This window comes from Pantherophis guttatus, chromosome 2, assembly GCF_059756535.1.
Source record: "Pantherophis guttatus breed Tessera chromosome 2, ASM5975653v1, whole genome shotgun sequence".
NCBI classification, from domain to species: domain Eukaryota; kingdom Metazoa; phylum Chordata; class Lepidosauria; order Squamata; family Colubridae; genus Pantherophis; species Pantherophis guttatus.
In genome coordinates, this window is record NC_142064.1 from 58,173,571 (window position 1) to 58,191,546 (window position 17,976).

At 35.5% G+C, this 17,976-nt stretch overlaps 2 protein-coding genes across 5 annotated transcripts; one reads left to right on the forward strand and one right to left on the reverse strand.

The window, feature by feature from the left end:
* Positions 1-243: 243 nt before the first annotated feature.
* On the reverse strand, positions 244-5,507 carry HINT1 (histidine triad nucleotide binding protein 1). Its single transcript, XM_034410010.3, has 3 exons — positions 5,363-5,507; positions 3,228-3,332; positions 244-806 (listed from the first exon to the last, which is right to left on the reverse strand). Exons 1-3 carry the CDS (start codon positions 5,471-5,473, stop codon positions 642-644), a joined length of 381 nt encoding a protein of 126 aa, XP_034265901.1. The 5' UTR covers positions 5,474-5,507; the 3' UTR covers positions 244-641.
* A 1,027-nt stretch (positions 5,508-6,534) lies between these two features.
* Positions 6,535-17,342, forward strand: LYRM7 (LYR motif containing 7). 4 transcript variants are annotated; one of them, XR_015732202.1, is made up of 6 exons: positions 6,535-6,696; positions 10,281-10,353; positions 12,107-12,177; positions 13,057-13,136; positions 15,139-15,220; positions 17,169-17,309. XR_015732202.1 is itself a non-coding variant. In XM_034410012.3 (5 exons), exons 1-5 carry the CDS (start codon positions 6,580-6,582, stop codon positions 17,237-17,239), a joined length of 381 nt encoding a protein of 126 aa, XP_034265903.1. In that variant the 5' UTR covers positions 6,560-6,579; the 3' UTR covers positions 17,240-17,342. The 4 variants fall into 4 exon arrangements, 3 of the variants coding, with proteins under 3 accessions (XP_034265904.1, XP_034265903.1, XP_034265902.2); XM_034410012.3 differs by lacking the exon at positions 13,057-13,136 and having other exon boundaries at positions 6,560-6,663; positions 17,169-17,342; XM_034410011.3 differs by lacking the exon at positions 13,057-13,136 and having other exon boundaries at positions 6,580-6,696; positions 17,169-17,342.
* The last annotated feature ends 634 nt before the right edge of the window (positions 17,343-17,976 follow it).

Genomic DNA, 17,976 nt, shown 5'->3' on the forward strand with positions numbered 1-17,976 from the left:
ACTTGGCAAGCCTCTAAATGCCCATTCACAGAGGATGAATGAAAGAGGCTGCTCTTTCTGTCCTTGTAACACCCCCTTGCACTGATGTTAAGTCAATATGTAAATATTCTTTGGTTCAGTTATGGTTTTTATAATATATTCTGGTTTTTTTTTCACAGAGCATATTTGTGGCTGTATTGCATTAGTCTCAGTAAACGAAACAGCATTTTGAGAAGCAAAAGGAAAATATCCAGGCATATAAAATACTATTTTCAAAGTAACTCCTGTTCATTTCTGCTTTAACAAACAGCATGAAAAAGATTTAAAATTTAAACACCTTTGATTACTTCCAGTACAACTCATGCTTTCTTTTCTAACATAGTAACACTACAACTTAGAAACAGCTTTTGGAAAGTTTCCGGTGGCTGCATCCACAACTTTTAGCAGCTGAATATAGACCTGAGTATCAGACTGTACTAATTTATGTTACATAAGAGAAAAATGGGGGGGAAAAGAATAATTAAGCTTAAACTTTATTGATTTATGGGCAAAATTTATAATTGTCTTCCACACGAAATATTAATTAATTGGGATTATAAACAGAACATGTGTGGACTCTATTCAACAGATTAAGGACAACGTTTTTCTTCTCATTCAGAGTCTTAGCCTGGAGGCCAGCCCATCTGACGTCCGCCAAGTACATGGAGATGCACATGATAGACTGATTGAGCACCATCTGGACCCTCATTCACAACCATTCGATATCCTCTAGTCAGGCCTAATTGAGCTGCACATTTTTTCCCCACAATGATTAAATGGCCAAGAAGCTGAAAAAGAAAAGAAAAACACATCACTTTAAGACAAAAAGGAAAAAAAACCCAAAGTCCACAGAACTGCCAAACCAAAATCAAATTCAGTATCAAAAGTGTACGTATACAGTACAGTTTCGGCATCGGTAACTGGTATCTCACCCAAAGTGGGGAACATACAATATAAAAGGGCCAAAACAACTTGCATATTCAGCCATTTCTCAAGTGTTCTTTTCAGCAGATTTACTTATTGTTACGCTGAAGATTAGCTCAGAAAAATGTCAGCAAAAAAAAGGGGGGAGGGGTGAAACCCAGTTCTTCCTTCTTTTAACCTGGCATAAAAATATTTAGAGAAGATGCAACCTATGTTCTCAGGGCAGCATTCCCTCATACTTTATTGGAGGTTTTATAACTAACTTTTAAAAACCACTCAAGGAGAAACTTGGGAAAAGTAAAAGACTATTCAGAAATCTGTTATTAACCATTGCTGCTACTGTATAGGAAGTGCTTATCCTAAGAACATATTGAAAATGTAACAATAGATAACTGTGATTGCACTATATTATTTACATAAATTCTAAATATTTATAACTAAATATAACATGCAATGCAAATGAACCTTGTTTAGAATATAGTACACAATGCAAATAAACCTTGTGTAGAAACTAACAGTGATAGTACTGGTCTTCACAGATATTTACTCTACAAGGCAATGAAGCTTGACTAGTATGTCCAGCTACAATTTCTACAACTATAAGAACTGTCCAGATTTTACTGTATTCCAATATGTTTGGACACTATGCTGAAATTGATTAATCTTCTTGTAGCAAGAATTGCTATTCAAGTTTTGGGTTCTCATGAACACTTTAAACGTTATCTTAGAAACTTATAGATTTAAAAATGAAAAAAAATTGCCTGATTTCTCCAGGAAAATCATCTAGCCTTGACAATTTACCTCTCCTCATGCTATTAATAATAGATTCTTGCCCCCACCCCACCCCTGTAGGCTAAGAAAATAGTTTTTTTTTGTTGTTGTTGTTGACAAACATGGAACTAATCTAGGACAGTTTTTTATTCTTTTCAAATAAATCCATGACGTTTGTTAAAGCTTTGAAAAAAACTCTTGAAAACTGAAACATTCTTTAGTATTACATGTATAATACAATCACCTTAATCAAAGGAGATCATTGTAGATTTTAGAAAGAGCCGGCATAGTCATACCCCACTCTGTATCAAAGCTGCACTTGTAGAGGTGGTCAACAGTATTAAGTATCTGGGGGTGCAGATAACTAACAATCTGAATTGATCTCTAAGGACGTCATCCTTAGTGAAGTGTGCAAACCAGCATTTGCATTTCCTGTGTCAGATGAGGAGAGCACATCTTTCTCCTTCTGTCTTGGCCACTTTTTAGAAGCACGATTTAGAAGCATTTTAACAAACTGCATCACTGTTTGGTTTGGTGGTAGCAGTGCCTCAGATAGAAAATCCATAAAGGGAATGGTAAGGACATCTGAGATTATAGAAAGCCAGTTTCTGGTTATTTAGGATACTGCTTATAAGCGCTATGTGCTTAGAGCTCAAAGCATTGTTAGAGACTCCGCACATCCATTTCACGGTCTGTTTTGGTTGGTCCCCTCTGGGAGGAGATTTCAAAGTATTTCTAGCAGGACTACTAGATTCTGTAACAGCTTTGTTCCCTATGCCATCCGTCTGATAAAACTTGCAAGATTCGTTTTTCTCGCTTTATATATATACACACACATATATAAAAATTATGCATATACCCATGCACACACATGCACATCTGAACTAGACTGTGTTGTTTCTCTGGGTCATATATGTGTGTATATGTGGTATATACCAGGGGTGAAATCCAGCAGGTTCTGGAGAACCGGTAATGGAAATTTTGAGCAGTTCGGAGAACCGGTAGCAGAAATTTTGAGTAGTTCAGAGAACCGACAAATACCACATCTGGCTGGCCCCAGAGTGGGGTGGGAATGGAGATTTTGCAATATCCTTCTCCTGGAGTGGAGTGGGAATGGAGATTTTGCAGTATCCTTCCCCTGCCATGCCCACCAAGCCATGCCCAAGCCACACCCACAGAACCGGTAGTAAAAAAATTTGGATTTCATCACTGGTATATACATACCAGTAATTTTTTGTCATGTTTATGTAGTGTATATTGGAGGTAGTTATCCTTTGAGAGCTATATGCAATGAAATCTCTTTTTTAACGTATGCTGATTACTGTACATTTAAAGTGATAATGAAGTTATTATTCTAAAAAAAAAATTAACAATTGAACTAAAACTCTGAGCTTTTGCTGGTTTAGCAAACCTACCAAAACTTTACCCATCCTTCTTCAGATCTCTCAATTTTTGATCCAAGTTATTATTGAAAAGCTGGCCTCTATTTAATAAAGTCTTTTTGCAATACTCACATCTGCATCGGTATCTTCCACTTGAGATATCTGAGCAATATGCTTCTTGGGGATCACTAGGAAATGAGTTGGAGCTTGTGGAGAAATATCATGAAACGCAAGGCACTAAATAGAAAAAGGCACCACTTTAGTAATAGCTTTTACAAAATGAATATAAAGTTTTAAGTAAGCATGTGAACCAAAAACAAGTTTTTAACTGGAATACTTTATATGAAATATTACCCTATGCTGGCTGGCCCTCTTTAAAACACAATAGTACTTTAAAATACAATTAAAAATTTAAGCAAAATTTGATTAGGAGTTATGGACATGAAAACTGCGAGAAATCGACTGTGAGATGCATTATTAAAGTCACAACTTTTTAAAAATATAGCTCTACTGGGATCCTTATAAATATTCATTCTGGCTGAGGATGAATACATTCCTTCCAATCATAAACTTAAACTGTGAATAGACAAGATTGTAGCCAAAATGGAGCTATAAAGAGGGACAGAATGTCTTCAGAAGCCCTAAGGAAATCCTCTCCAGCCTGGGACTCTTTTGTAGTTAGGGTTAGGAACTGCAAAGCAGGTTTTATTTTATTTAATCTCTGGATTTAGAGGAAAATGGGAAAATCAGGTGCTGGATTTAATCATAATAAGCCATTCCTCATTTGCCTCTAACTCTGGCAGGAATATGCTCTGGCATATCTTTTTTCTAGCATTTCCCCATGGTGCCTCCTTCCTGTTGTCCTCAGCACAGCAGTGAAATAACTTTGCATTGTCTTTAAATATACAGTACAAGTTTTCTCCCTTGGTCAGACCCAGTCCAAAAGTACCCTAAAGGTGCACAAAATCTATACCAGCCATTACACTTTGGAGAACAGTCAAATTATTTTATTTACGGTATATTGCACCTTTCCTCCTGAAGTGCAAAGAAGTACATAGCATTCCCTGTTCTAGTTATTATTCATTTGGGATGAAACGAAAATACCATGAGGACATTGGGAAAAAAAATATTCCTGCAATGGCTAGTTGTATGTGAAATTATACAAACACTATGCAGGGACAAGGGCCCAATGGTTGGAATGTACCTAGGTAATTGAGAACACACTGCAATGGTTAGGATTATAATAATAGAAATGGAAATAGAAATAAAAAAGAAATAGAAAAAGAGTAGAGTAGAGTAGAGTAGAGTAGAGTAGAGTAGAGTAGAGTAGAGTAGAGTAGAGTAGAGTAGAGTAAGGAATGGGAATGGGAATGGGAATGGGAATGGGAATGGGAATGGAAATAGGAAATAGGAAATAGAAATAGACTAGAATAGAATTCTTTATTGGCCAAGTGTGATTGTGGAATTTGTCTTAGGTGTATATGCTCTCAGTGTACATAAGGAGAATAAAATACATTCATCAAGAATAAAAAGATACAACACTTAGTGATAGTCAAGGTTACTAATAAGCTATCAAATCGTACTAGGAAACAAATAAAAACAATATAATTGAATTTGAAGATACAAGTAACATGGTTATAGTAATAAGTGGGAAGAGATAGATACTAGTAAGGAAGAAAAGAATAATAGAGTAGAGTAATAATGCAGTCTTAGTAAATTATTTGACAGTGTTGTGGGAATTAGTTGTTAAGCAAAGTGATAGCATGGGGGGGGGGGGGGAACTGTCCTTGTGTTTAGTTGTTCTGGTGTGCAGTGCCCTATAGCGTCTTTTTGAGGGTAGAAGTTAAAACAATTTTATGTCCAGGATTTATTAATATATTTTAAATATATTTTAAAGAATTTTAATTTATTTTAAAATTTTAAGAAATTTAATAAGATAGAAAACATTAAGATTCAGGGGTGGAGATTAGTTGCAGGTAATATATCCTCCTTGCTCTTTTTTTTTTTTTAGGGGAGGGGGGCGAAGGGAAAAAGACGCAGGAAAAATAGAGCCTCCAGGTGCAAAGACAGTCTACCTCGCTTTGGTTGGCACTCCACCCACAGGCCACGAGATAGCAATTCCCGCCACAAGCGGCCACGGAGCATGCCTCGAAGTCATGCAAATGCCTGTTTCAGCCTGGCATTGCAGCCAAAAAAGGCAAACAGAGCTGGCCAATAAGACTTATGGCCGCAGCCATGCAAGTTCGGACTCGCCCCCGTTTCCCCACCTTCTCGTCCTCGAAGATGATCTTGGCGGGGATCTCTTTACGGATGATTTTCCCGAATATGGTGTCCCCGCCCGGCTGAGCCGCCTGAGCCCTGCAAACCTCAGCGGCCATCTCTGCACGAGAAGCGCCCGCCCCACCTTGCTGTCAGGCCTTTTATATCCTGGCCCCGCCTCTTCGAATTGACCAATAGCGGAGCGTAGGTGGCGAAATAAGCGGCAAGACTGTCCAATCAAAGTAATATGCTGATAGAACTAACCCGTTTTACCGGTCGGTTCCCCTGCCCGTCATTTCTTTTCCCGAGGAATAGCAAAGCGCAGAGGCGCAATCGTATGATGAGGCAATAAAGTTTAAAAAAACACTGCTGGGGAAAAATGCACTGAATGAGTTCAGCGTCTCTCATAAATTATTAACAGGTTTTATCAATGTGGCCTTTTTCCTTTCAGGCATTTGTTTAGGTTTAGGTTTATTTGATTTGTATACCGCCCTACTCCCGAAGGACTCAGGGCGGTGAACAGCCAACAATAAAATACATAAATACACAAAATTTGTTCACCCTCTGTGGTAATCAGTTTTATTATTTTAATGTTTCTCTAAGTAGCATCGCATCAGACAATGCTGCTCTTTCCGTGACATGTTTAATTTGAATAAAAGGAAAATATTAAAAGTCTTCTCCGTTGAACACATTTTTTGTGCCGGGCACAGGGTTTTCTGAACCTCCAAGCAATTTAAAAATACGTGGACTTCAACTCCCAAAATTTCCCAGCAGCCCGCTTCCAACTGCCGGCTTGGCTAGAGAATTCTGGGATTTGAAGTCCTCCCTACACCTTAAAAGTTGCGGAGGTTGAGTCAAATTAGTTTAGCACAGGGGTCTCCAAGCTTGGCAACTTTACGACTTGTGGACTTCAACTCCCAGAATTCCTCAGCCAGCGCATGCCAGCATGCGCTGGCTGAGGAATTCTGGGAGTTGAAGTCCACAAGTCGTAAAGTTGCCAAGCTTGGAGACCCCTGGCTTAGTAGAACGCCGATGCTTTCTTATTCCGTTTCCTTTCTTGCAACTTTGTCCCCGTTTTACTTCTTTACATTTCTTCTCATAATGCTACTCTATAGGTATAGCTCTCGAGTCATCTTTTATCTCCTCCCATTTTGGAATGCAGGACGCCCGCTGATTTGTCGTTGTCGTGGAGGCGATGTTCTCATAGAACCAATAACGTGCACGGATGGGCGTGGCTTTGTTCCTCCCGGAAACCTCTATAAGAGGGATTCCTCCAAGAGCGCCGGTCCCAGCGATGCGAAGGGCAGAGGTTAGTGGATGGTCGTGTGTGTACCTTTCGCAGGCAAGATACTGTTTTGAGGAGAGAGAAGATGGTTGTTGGTGGTGTAAAGTTTTGTTGTTGGGCTGAGAACATTATTTGAGCCATATAAGAATGTATTATAGTTGGAGTGCATGCAAAATATGGTACAGAATGTGTAAGAGATATATTTATTCGCCCTTTTTCTTGATTTTCTTACTTTACTGCCTGACCACATTGTTACTACCGGTATGTTTGCTTATCCATGTCAGAAGCATCACAATTAAAATAAGGCATACTATAAGGCCTAAAATTTAATATATAAAATACAAGATTAAAATACGTACAAATGAAATAGATCTTGCCCAGAAACTAGCAACATTAATTGTGTTATGACCGATTGATTTTCAAAATATGCATTACGCTTTGGCAAAAAAAAAAAAAAATCAGGACAAAAAAATACAAGTTTGATGGACACGACCTTGTAGACGATCCTCACTCTGTCAAGGACCTTGGAGTCCTCATCTCTAATTATCTAAGTGCCAGAGCCCACTGTAACAGAGGTGGGTTTCAGCAGGTTCTGACCAGTTCTGGAGTATCGGTAACGGAAGTTTTGAGTAGTTTGGAGAACCGATAGTAAAAATTCTGACTGGCTCCACCCCCATCTATTCTCTGCCTCTCAAGTCCCAGCTGATTGGGAGGAAATGGGGATTTTGCAGTATCCTTCCCCTGCCATGCCCACCAAGCCAAGCCACGCCCACAGAACCGGTAGTAAAAGATTTTGAAACCCACCACTGCACTGTAACAACATTGCCAAAAAGGCATTAAGAGTTGTTAACCTAATCTTGCATAGCTTCTTCTCTGGTAATATTGTACTGCCTACTAGAGCATACAAAACATTTGCTAGACCAATTTGTGAATACAACTCATCTGTCTGGAACCTACACTGCATATCAGACATTAATACAATTGAGAGAGTCCAGAGATATTTCACGAGAAGAGTCCTCCACTCCTCTGTTCGCAATAGAATACCTTATGCCACCAGACTTGAAATTTTGGCCTTAGACAACTTAGAACTACTTCACCTTCGGTCTGACCTAAGCGTAGTACATAAAATTATCTGCTACAGTGTCCTACTTGTCAATGTAGTTTCAACCACAACAATACACAAGCACACAATAGATACAAACTTAAGGTATACCACTCCAAACTTGATTACAGAATATAAGCAGTAGAGTGGTCAATGTCTGGAATGCACTACCTGACTCTGTGGTTTCTTCCCCAAACCCCAAAAACTTTAACCTTAGACTGTCTACTGTTGACCTCAGTCCATTCCTAAGAGGTCTGTAAGGAGCGTGCATAAGCACACCAATGTGCCTACCATCCCTGTCCTAATGTCCCCTTTTATTCATATCCATTCCATGTATTCATAATCATGTTTATACTTATATCTGTTATCTAATATCTGCTTTATTTGCTTGACAAATAAATAAAATAAAATAATATATGAATCCTTGAAAACTTCCTTGAATTTTTTTTACCTGCCGGATAATCTGGTCCTGAAAGTGAGGTTGTGATAAGGCCAGTGATTATTCAAATGATAAGTTGTTTTTTTATTTAGAATTACTTTTTGATGTCTTACTTGGGATGTACTGAATTAGACTACAATTTCCCATCATCTAAAATGCTGTAGAGCCCTATTGTATACCACTCTACATCTGGGTTCACACAACACACTAAGCCAGAATCTAATACAGTATGTTACAGTTCAGTATAATGTATTAGCCCTACATTTCTCACCATCTTTGATAAGCCACCTACTTCGTTTTTTCCTCTTTAAATGGCACGTGTGTCTTCAGGTCAGGGTTGATTGTTGGCAACTGCCTAGCATCCCTGTAGTTTTCTTGGCAAGATTTACACCAATGCTTTGTCACTGTCTCCCTTAGGCTGACAGAGAGTGACTGGCCCAAGGTCACCAGCTGGTTTCATGCCTGAGTTGAATTAGAATTCAGTTTCCTGGTTTCTAGCCTAATGGCTAAACCACTGTGCCAAACTGGTTCTCATTTAAATGGTTACATAGATTATACATACATTCAATGAGATGAAATGTCTATTGCTTCACTCCCATAAAAGCTGCTATTGCCACTTTTGTTTCATCTCCAAAACTCATGTATTCTTAATAGTTATAGGACAAGCGGAAATACAGCAGGTGATGCCTGTTTTAAACTGGAAAGATACATCTATGGAATTCCTGTTAATTGTACATGTTTTTTTTAAAAAATAAGTTTTGTAAAATAAGGTGTAAATATGTATTTTTTACTCTGGTGTTTACTTTATTTTCTTTGATATCTCAGTTCATAAGGATATTTTTATGTCTTCCTATAAAACAGTGTTCATTCCAATTAAGTATTTTGAGTGGCATTAGTGTATTTTGGTCTTTCTGTGAACCACTTAGTATTTTTATGGGAATTTTTCCCATTCACTAGTCAAAGAGGCTGGTATCCTGGCTTACCCATTTGAAAACGTTTATATATTTCTTTCCTCTCTGTCAAAATTATGAAACAATAACTTTTCTAAAAATTCCTCTTCCACCTATTTCTCTATAAACTAAAAACTGGGGTTTGCAAAAATAAGTGTTATAAGGATTCTTACTGCTAATAATGTGGTGTCTGTATATTAAAAACAATACCATTACTGATATTTCTCTCTATTTTAATTAAGCCAGTAGTGTAACTGACTTAATTTAAGCAGTAAATTTCTGCATTTTTGAAGTACTGTGTCAAATTTCCCTTAGTTTGATTTGTTTATGTATTAATTACTCTGTTTACCTTCAAATAATACCTTTCTCTCAGAGTTCTAGCCTCAAAAGATTAGGTAACATCATCCTCTCTCTCAAAGTTTATTTATTTGTATGTTGCCCAACTCAAATATGTGGCAGCTCTTAAAGTTAAAACAGAAAAACATTACAAAAATTAACCAAAATCATAAGAACAAAAACACATTAAAAACATTAAAAGAGTAAAAACTATGAAAAACCATAAAAAGACGTAATCTGCAAGCATGTAGTTCAACGTGCTCCCAATGTAACCATCTAACAAGCTTCACAATGCCACTACCAGATCTCAGGTTCAAGATGGCAAAGCCAAATCTTCAGACCCTTCCAGAAGACCAGTAAGGTCAAGGCTAATCTGGCCTTGTAAAACTAAAAACTAGCATTCTTAAATTTTAAAGTATTATTGTGTCAGACATATAGCTGGAATATCTGTGAAATGTCTTCTTTAACAACTTTTCTGTCACTTTCTAGAGGCTTGCCTATCTAAGAATCAGGCAAGGAATTTGAGATTATAATACCTATCATATGGTCTTTTAGGCTGAGTTTCACATACCAGTATTACATACCAGTATCTATGTTAGAAGCAGGAATGTGGATTGCTTGTTATATCAGCATTTACAGTAGCTGCTATTTCTAGGAATCATTTTCATTTCATTCTGCTATGACCAAATGCTTTTTCTTGGAGAATTTCTATATTTTGTTTCCCCGATATTCTTACTTCAAATTTAACTGAGCAAATTGTGCTTTCTTTATAACATAAGAATGTAAAACTTTTAACGTTCTATTGTATTTACAGGTCTTGAAAGTTTTCAAGATTTTACATAGGACAAGGCAAAATGTGTTCAAAGGTGACACCAGAAGCTTAGATGGTAAGAACTTTTTTTGTAAAACAAGTTTTACTAAAGGAAAAATGCTCAATCTTTCCCCAGCAGAGGGCTACTTAGAAACATAGCATTTAAAAACATAGTTTTAATGTATAATTATTACTTCTAGCATGTACTTGTATTTGAGACTCTATGCTTGTTTTTTTAAAGGTATACATTCTGTATATGCACTGAGTCCCTTGTCATTTCATTATAAGATCTTGCCAGTGTTGAATTGTAGTTGCCTCCTGTTCTATCTAATCTCTGCCTCCCAAGTCCCAACTGATTGAGAGGAAATGGAGATTTTGCAGTATCCTTCCCCTGCCACGCCCACCAAGCCATGCCATGCCCACCAAGCCACACCCACAGACCGGTAGTAAAAAATTTTGAAACCCACCACTGATCCATATATATACTTCTAGATGAAAACATGTTTCATCACTCAATGTATTTATATGCTCTAAACCTTGATTTCTCATCCTTGATATGGATACATTAAAATTTCTCCTGAAATTTTAAAATAACGTATAGCTCTCTGGACTTTTCATCGTGCATTGGGATAAATTAGTTGTATGCAAATAAGAAAAAAATATCAATCATCAACATGAATGAAAATTTATTATTTATTTATCAAAAGACCCAGCAACAAGCTTAATAAAAAAGAAAACAACACATGGGAAACATATCATTCATAAAAGTTTTTTAATGCACCTAACCCTGGCAGCTGAAAATTTGGCTACATTAGGCCTAAATTTATATAAGAGAAAATTACATGGTTTGAAAAGCCTGGTTGAAAAAAACAAAGGAGAAATCAATGTTTGCCTCAGATACAATTCTACTTCTGACTTCTGACAAAGATAAAATCTTTGTACAAGAGGTATTCTCTCGAATCTGCCTATACGAAAACTGATTAAGAACTATGATGTATGTGGGTTAAATATGAGGTCATACAGTAACAGGGTGAATTGGATTTACAACTCAAGTCCTATGATCTTATATCCCAGAGCCCTTGTCTAACAAACAAAAAAGCTGAAATATGCCCATTAAATATAGGCGATCTGGAAAGAGGCCAATTTGGCTAATTTTATGGGTTATAATTTTAAACTAAGAACTAAATGGGTTGTCAAGATAAGAAAGTAATCCTGAAATGGAATAGAACACAGCTAGTAAAGCTGCAGTAAACCCAACCAAAGAACACCACTCACATCAACACTGACAGGGCAAGCTAGTAGAATATAAAATAAGAACAAACTTCACTCCCTGTAGCACTGATAATGTTACCAGGTTTGGCCAATGAAACATCTTCAAGAAAACAACCAAGCTTAGAGAGCACCAGGGACCCCCTTATTCTGTTCACATTATGCCACATTTGAAGAATAGGAGCTTATGTATACTTAAATATCTCCTTGCTGGAGCCTTATCTTATCCAAGATAATTATTATGCTGCTTTTTGATATATCAGGTAAGCTTTCTTTAAATACTGTTAACTGTTTTATGTTCAACTTCCTCAAAGTGTTGCAAAGGAATAGTTAGTTTTTAAATATAACATGCATTTGGGACTTTTAGTGACATTTTGTAATATTGTATATTGCAACTTAACTGTTGTGGAAAAGACTAGATCTTTTAAAATATCTTCAGATTAGCACATAAGATTTTGGTAGCATACTGTGGAAATAATTTTTATAGAAGTATCTATTTTATATGTAAAAACTGAATGACTACATTTTTTTAAAATGCCTGGTCTCTTTTTTTTATCTAGCTGCAAGACTTAAGATAAATGAAGAATTCAAAAATAATAAAAATGAGACTTCTCCTGAAAAAATAGCTGAGGTATTTGCGTGGAAATTGATTTCTGTTATTGAATACAATCCTGTGTTGCATTAAATATATTGTATTAAATTAGTTTAACTATTACAAAATATACTAGGTTTAACTATGTATTAACTATACGGTACAGATTAGGAATAGACCGAGGATAGAGATTACTAACAAAAAAATTGTGCATGTCTCTTTAAAATTATCATTCTTAATGATTTTCTAAAAGAGAAACTATACAGTGAAACTGACAAAATACAAGTGTAATCTATATATTTATATTGGAAACCACAGATTGAAAGCCAATGGCTAACACTCTGTTTTACAGTGATAGTTTTTCTGCTTCATATTCAAAGGGAAAGATAGTGCAAACCAATAATCAAAGATGAATTAGGAACAAGCAATTGTTGAGCAGAGATAACAGTTACTCTATTTTTTTTTCTTAGAATTCTATCCTTTGCAACATTTTTATTGTAGCTTGAAATAGAGAGAATAGTCTGGAGTCTCCTAATCTTTAAAGCTAATACAGGTAGTCCTTATTTAGCAACCACACAGGACTGATAACTGTTGTTAAGCAAATTGGTCACTAAATAGAAAATAAAATGACTCAGATTGTGCTTACATTTCCCTGCCCCTTAGAATGCTCACTCCAATGCTGTGACAATTAGCAAGGAGGAGATTAATATTTGTATTCATTGGAGAGGAAGGGATTATAAAAGACTATGCAGACACACCATGGGGAATATATATTGGAAGAAAAGTGGTGGTACTGGCAGCCCCAATCATGTTTGGGCTGGGAGCCATACAAAAATAACCTGGTTTATTCCCCCTCATATGCCTGCTTAGTCTCTTGTAAACCCTTCCTCTCCAATCTCACTGCTGTACAAACTACAGGGACCACAGGTCAGGCAAAGGATAAGGCTTTCTGAGCATAATGGCGATTACATGACTGAGGGATGCTGACAAGGCAATCGGTAAGTGAGGACTACTTGTAGGTACTTTTGAATTTTGAATAAATGCTATGAACATTCCCACAACAAGACTGCTCTGGTAGTGTGGTCACACAGTTTACTAAAAGGCAACTGATTAGAAGATCCCTGCTACCCTTTCTTGCTTGTCCCAAAACTTTCCAGTTCACATACTCATTTGCAAAAATTTATATCTTTAGGGTGAATATAATTCCAAAAGAGCATTGAACCCCCATCACTTTTATTTTTAAAGAATGCTGCTTGGAGGGCACCATGTGAAGTTCCTGCTGGCACTTGGAGGAACCATATAGAGAGAGCTAAACCTTAATGTTTTGGAATTTTGTACAAGCTAGCTAGTTTCTAATGATACAGGTTTCTTATTTTTTATTAAAGCTGGCTAAATATATCTAGATGCTTTTTTTGTCTGATTATTAATCAATCAAGATCCTGAAGCAGAGAGTTAAATTGCCTACAATTTTGTCACCTTCGTATATAGCAGAATATGTTACTATCGTATACTGTCTGATATAACTGTTATTTTAAAGTTTATTAGCGCAGTATTATATTATGTCACCTGTGCCAAACTAGTGAATAAGCTCTTTTTGTTGCTCCATTTCAGAAACATTCCCCATTCATTGAACTCTTTTCCTAAAAATGCCACCATTTATAAATGAATGCAATCTGACAGGTGAAAAAGAGCGAGATTAGGAACAATAGCATTTCTGAAGAATCTGCTTAAAAGAATAATAATTTGCCTGTAAAACAGGAACAAGTTCTTTTATGTGCATGCAAGATATGTGTATGGACAACTTTAAATGAAACCCTCTTTGTCATAGAGTCGTCTTGCAGAAATTGGCATAATAGATTCCATTATTCTGTAATTTTCTCTCTCTTAAAATTGGAACAGCTCTAATTTCTTGAATTATTGATATTTAGTTTCTTTTGCCTGAAGGAAAAGAATACTCTTAAATTCAGCAAGTGTTCAAGTGTTCAACAGCTCAGCTCTAAAACATGAATTTCTGAAGCTTTCACAAAATCTTAGCTGATTGAAAACTGATAGCTAAAATAAACACATGCATATTTTTTCATGGGTTATTCTTTCAATCAGTAACTCAGATATTTTTACAAGCTGATTCATGCAGATAATTGTTTAGATTTGGAGGAATAGACTGTCAAATTATTCATGAACCTGATGAAATGATAAAATTATAACTGATCTGAAACTAAAATAAACTAATTACTATATGTGTATCAAGTAGTATATTTCTGCTTTATGTTCTAATAAAGTGTGAAACCTTTTAGTGCTATTCAGTTGATAGCTCCCTGACTACTTCTTTGAAGCAAGAGTAGCATTATATATTAAATAGCATTATAAGCATGTCTACTAGTAGGTGCAGTATAAATTAGTGAAAGATGTCAAACATGAAAATTTAATATTAATATTAGAAGAATAAAAATATTTCAAAGAGGAAAAAATATAATTAAACAAACTAATAGTTTCAGCCATTCTTTAGTTATTATAAAGGAAATATATTGAAAAGTTCACTTTTGCTATCTTCTGCAAGCAAATGTATGATTTTTATGATTAAATCTTGACCCCATGATAAATATGTCTTGCTAGTTCTGGAAAAAATTCCCTATTCTATTAAGGAGCATGTAATATAACTATAGTAATGTCAATATACAAATACAATATACATATACAAAGCTTACTTTGTATAAAAAAGAACACCGCTTGGGGGGGGCGAAAGTCCTACTAAGCAGGTATATACAAAAGTATAAAGGCTACTGCTTAACGCATTGTAAGCTGCCCTGAGTCTTCAGAGAAGGGCGGCATATAAATCGAACCAATGAATGAATGAATGAATGAATGAATATCAAAGATAAGCGTCCTTTGAAAATCCCAGTTATGAAATGCACAATGAATTTGTAATAACATTTCATGGATGATCAGGAAGCAAAATATATTGATGAATAATTATTAATTCTGTTTCCCAACTCCACCTAGTTTATAAAAATAGCTTCAGATGTGGAAGTTTTACTTAGAACATGTGTCCTACAAGGTGTTTATGTGGATGCCAACAAAATAAGTAAGTAAAGATTCTCTTCCTTGCAACTTTTATTAATTAGTTTGGCACAGTGTATTTGATTTATTAGATATATATATATATATATATATATATATATATATATATATATATATATATATATATATATATATATATATATATCAGATTAGATAGATAGATGACAGACAGAGGGCATACATATAATTATACAATATCATTCAGAATTTAATTAGATTTAATTAGTATATTAATTAAATAGTAATTCTATAGATTTCTATATATTCTATTTATGGCAGGTTGATATTCATTTTAAGTAGTTCTTTAATGAATAGTGGAATATTGATGAAATATCAGAATAGTTGTGAAGGCCTTACAGTTAGCTATCAAATTTGTTCTGTTTTCCTGATTCCAACTGAATCTGTGTTTAATAGAAACTTTCTACCATGAATAATTAAATATCTTAACAAATGTTAAAGTTTCCATTAATATATTTTTGCAATATTGTCTCTATGAGTTGATTAGATAATGTACCTGAAAGTATACCTGTATCTAATAAAATGTACGTGTTTTCTCTATTTTTCTATCCTATACTTCCTGTGGAGTGTGAGATCTTTGCAACTTAAAATATAAAATGTTATGATTAATTCAAATGGGTTAAACCACTTTTAATCCCAAATATGTAGAGATTCAGTTTGCATCAAAACCTTAACTAGAATTCCAGATATGAAGGTACCATAATTTTCTGTTGGCATTTTTAACCCTTTCTTAATGATCTGTAGCATGGAAATTTGCCTTTTTTTAAAAAAAAAGAAGCTGCTATAAATTGCATCTCAGTGGCTCTGTGGCTAAGATGCTGTGCTTGTCGATCAGAAGTTCGGCAGTTCAGCGGTTCGAATCCCAAGGGCCACGTAACGGGGTGAGTTCCTGTTACTTGTCCCAGCTTCTGCCAACTGAGCAGTTCAAAAGCACGTAAAAAATGCAAGTAGAAAAACAGGGACCACCTTTGGTGGGAAGGTAACAGTGCTCCGTGTGCCTTCGGCATTGAGTCATGCTAGCCACATGACCACGGAGACATCTTCGGATAGCGCTGACTCTTCGGCTTTGAAATGGAGATGAGCACCGCCCCCTAGAGTCAGTAATGACTAGCACGCATGTGCGGAGGAACCTTTACCTTTACCTTTATACATTGCATGAACGTATTTTTTTTATTTATCCACTTCATTATTGACACCAAGGGCAACATGTCAACCCCTCAATCACCCCTTTGGCTTCCATAGCTGTGACTGGATACAAACAGAGATTTCCATAGTTTTAGTTAACCACCATGCCATATTTGTTCTATTATTCATTATGGGTTTTTTAAAACTGAAGAAGAAGAAGAAATTGAGCATTGCATTCATCAAGTCTTTATTAGCTACAGTACTCACAGGGGTTTGTGGCTCAGTAATAAACCTTTTCTTTGCGGCAGGAAGTCAGAGTCGGTGTCTGCGCATTTAAGGAGATAAGGATGATCTCAGAACTCAGCTCTTGATTATCACATAACATACAATAGCGTAGAAATAGTCTGCCATTTTTTTCTTCCTGGATTTATTAACTTGTTTATCACCTGCTAAAGTAGCATCTCCAGAAATGACTGGAACAATTCCTGCCTCAAACTAAGGAAACCTATCACCAGTTGAAACAAATAATACATGGTCGGGTGAATGAATGTTTTACCTTAGTACAGAGTCTTTTGCGATGACCAGACTACCAAACAGATAAAGAATATTGAATGGTCTTTGCAAAAGGGAGAACATTTAAATATACTATATGTATTCATAATTAGTTTATAATTTTACAAATTCCCATGTGTCGAAAATACTGCTTCTAATTCTACAATCTCCATTATTATTAGAGCACTAGAAAGACAGTATTGGCTTTGTTTAAACAATAGTGTGGAAAATCTAATAATAATGTCTTTTTCTTCCAGAGCTTTTACCAAGAAAGGAGGTACTACGAGACAATGCCCCATTCTGTGACACACCGAAGCAAAACACATGAACAGAATAAAACTTTTGATTCATTAACAATGCCATGTAATTTCTTTTAAAATAAAATCGCTTTCCTATAATACTGGCCTAAATAAAATGTTCAACCTGAAAAATGTCAATTATTTGTATTCAGATGAAAAGCAAAACAAAAAACAAAAAACCAACTTTCGGTATTTCAGGAAATGTATTCAAATTTATTTTCTGGTTTAAAAGAATGCCTTTACTATTACCAAATTAGTGTAAGACTTTCATAACTTTTAATCCCTCCAATGGATATGATTCATTCTTCCTATGTACTGCAAGTTTATATTTTTCTATCAATCCCCAAAATATGTAATAACCTGCTTTAGAATTAAAAAGAATATGTTTTCAAACCTTAAGACATAATTCTAAAGGTTCCAGAAAACAAGGTATAGAGTTTCATACAATAAATGTAAATTAAAAAACATTTCAGAGAATTTTATGCATTATGCATATTATTTTGTTTAAGTTTAAGGACATCATTTTAATTTTTTACACTTGAAGAAAGAAGTGTTAGTTTATAATGGTATAATTCCAGTCATTCCACTCAGAAATTATTCACACTGAATTCATTGGGTTTAATCCTAGATATATACCGTAGATTGCAGCCTTAAGCTTTGATGCTATCTACAATTTATATTATTTACATGCTAATAGACATCAAGTGACTTACGTTTACTTTTTCAAATTTTAGTGAACTTCTATGTAATCTTGAAATTGTGCTAT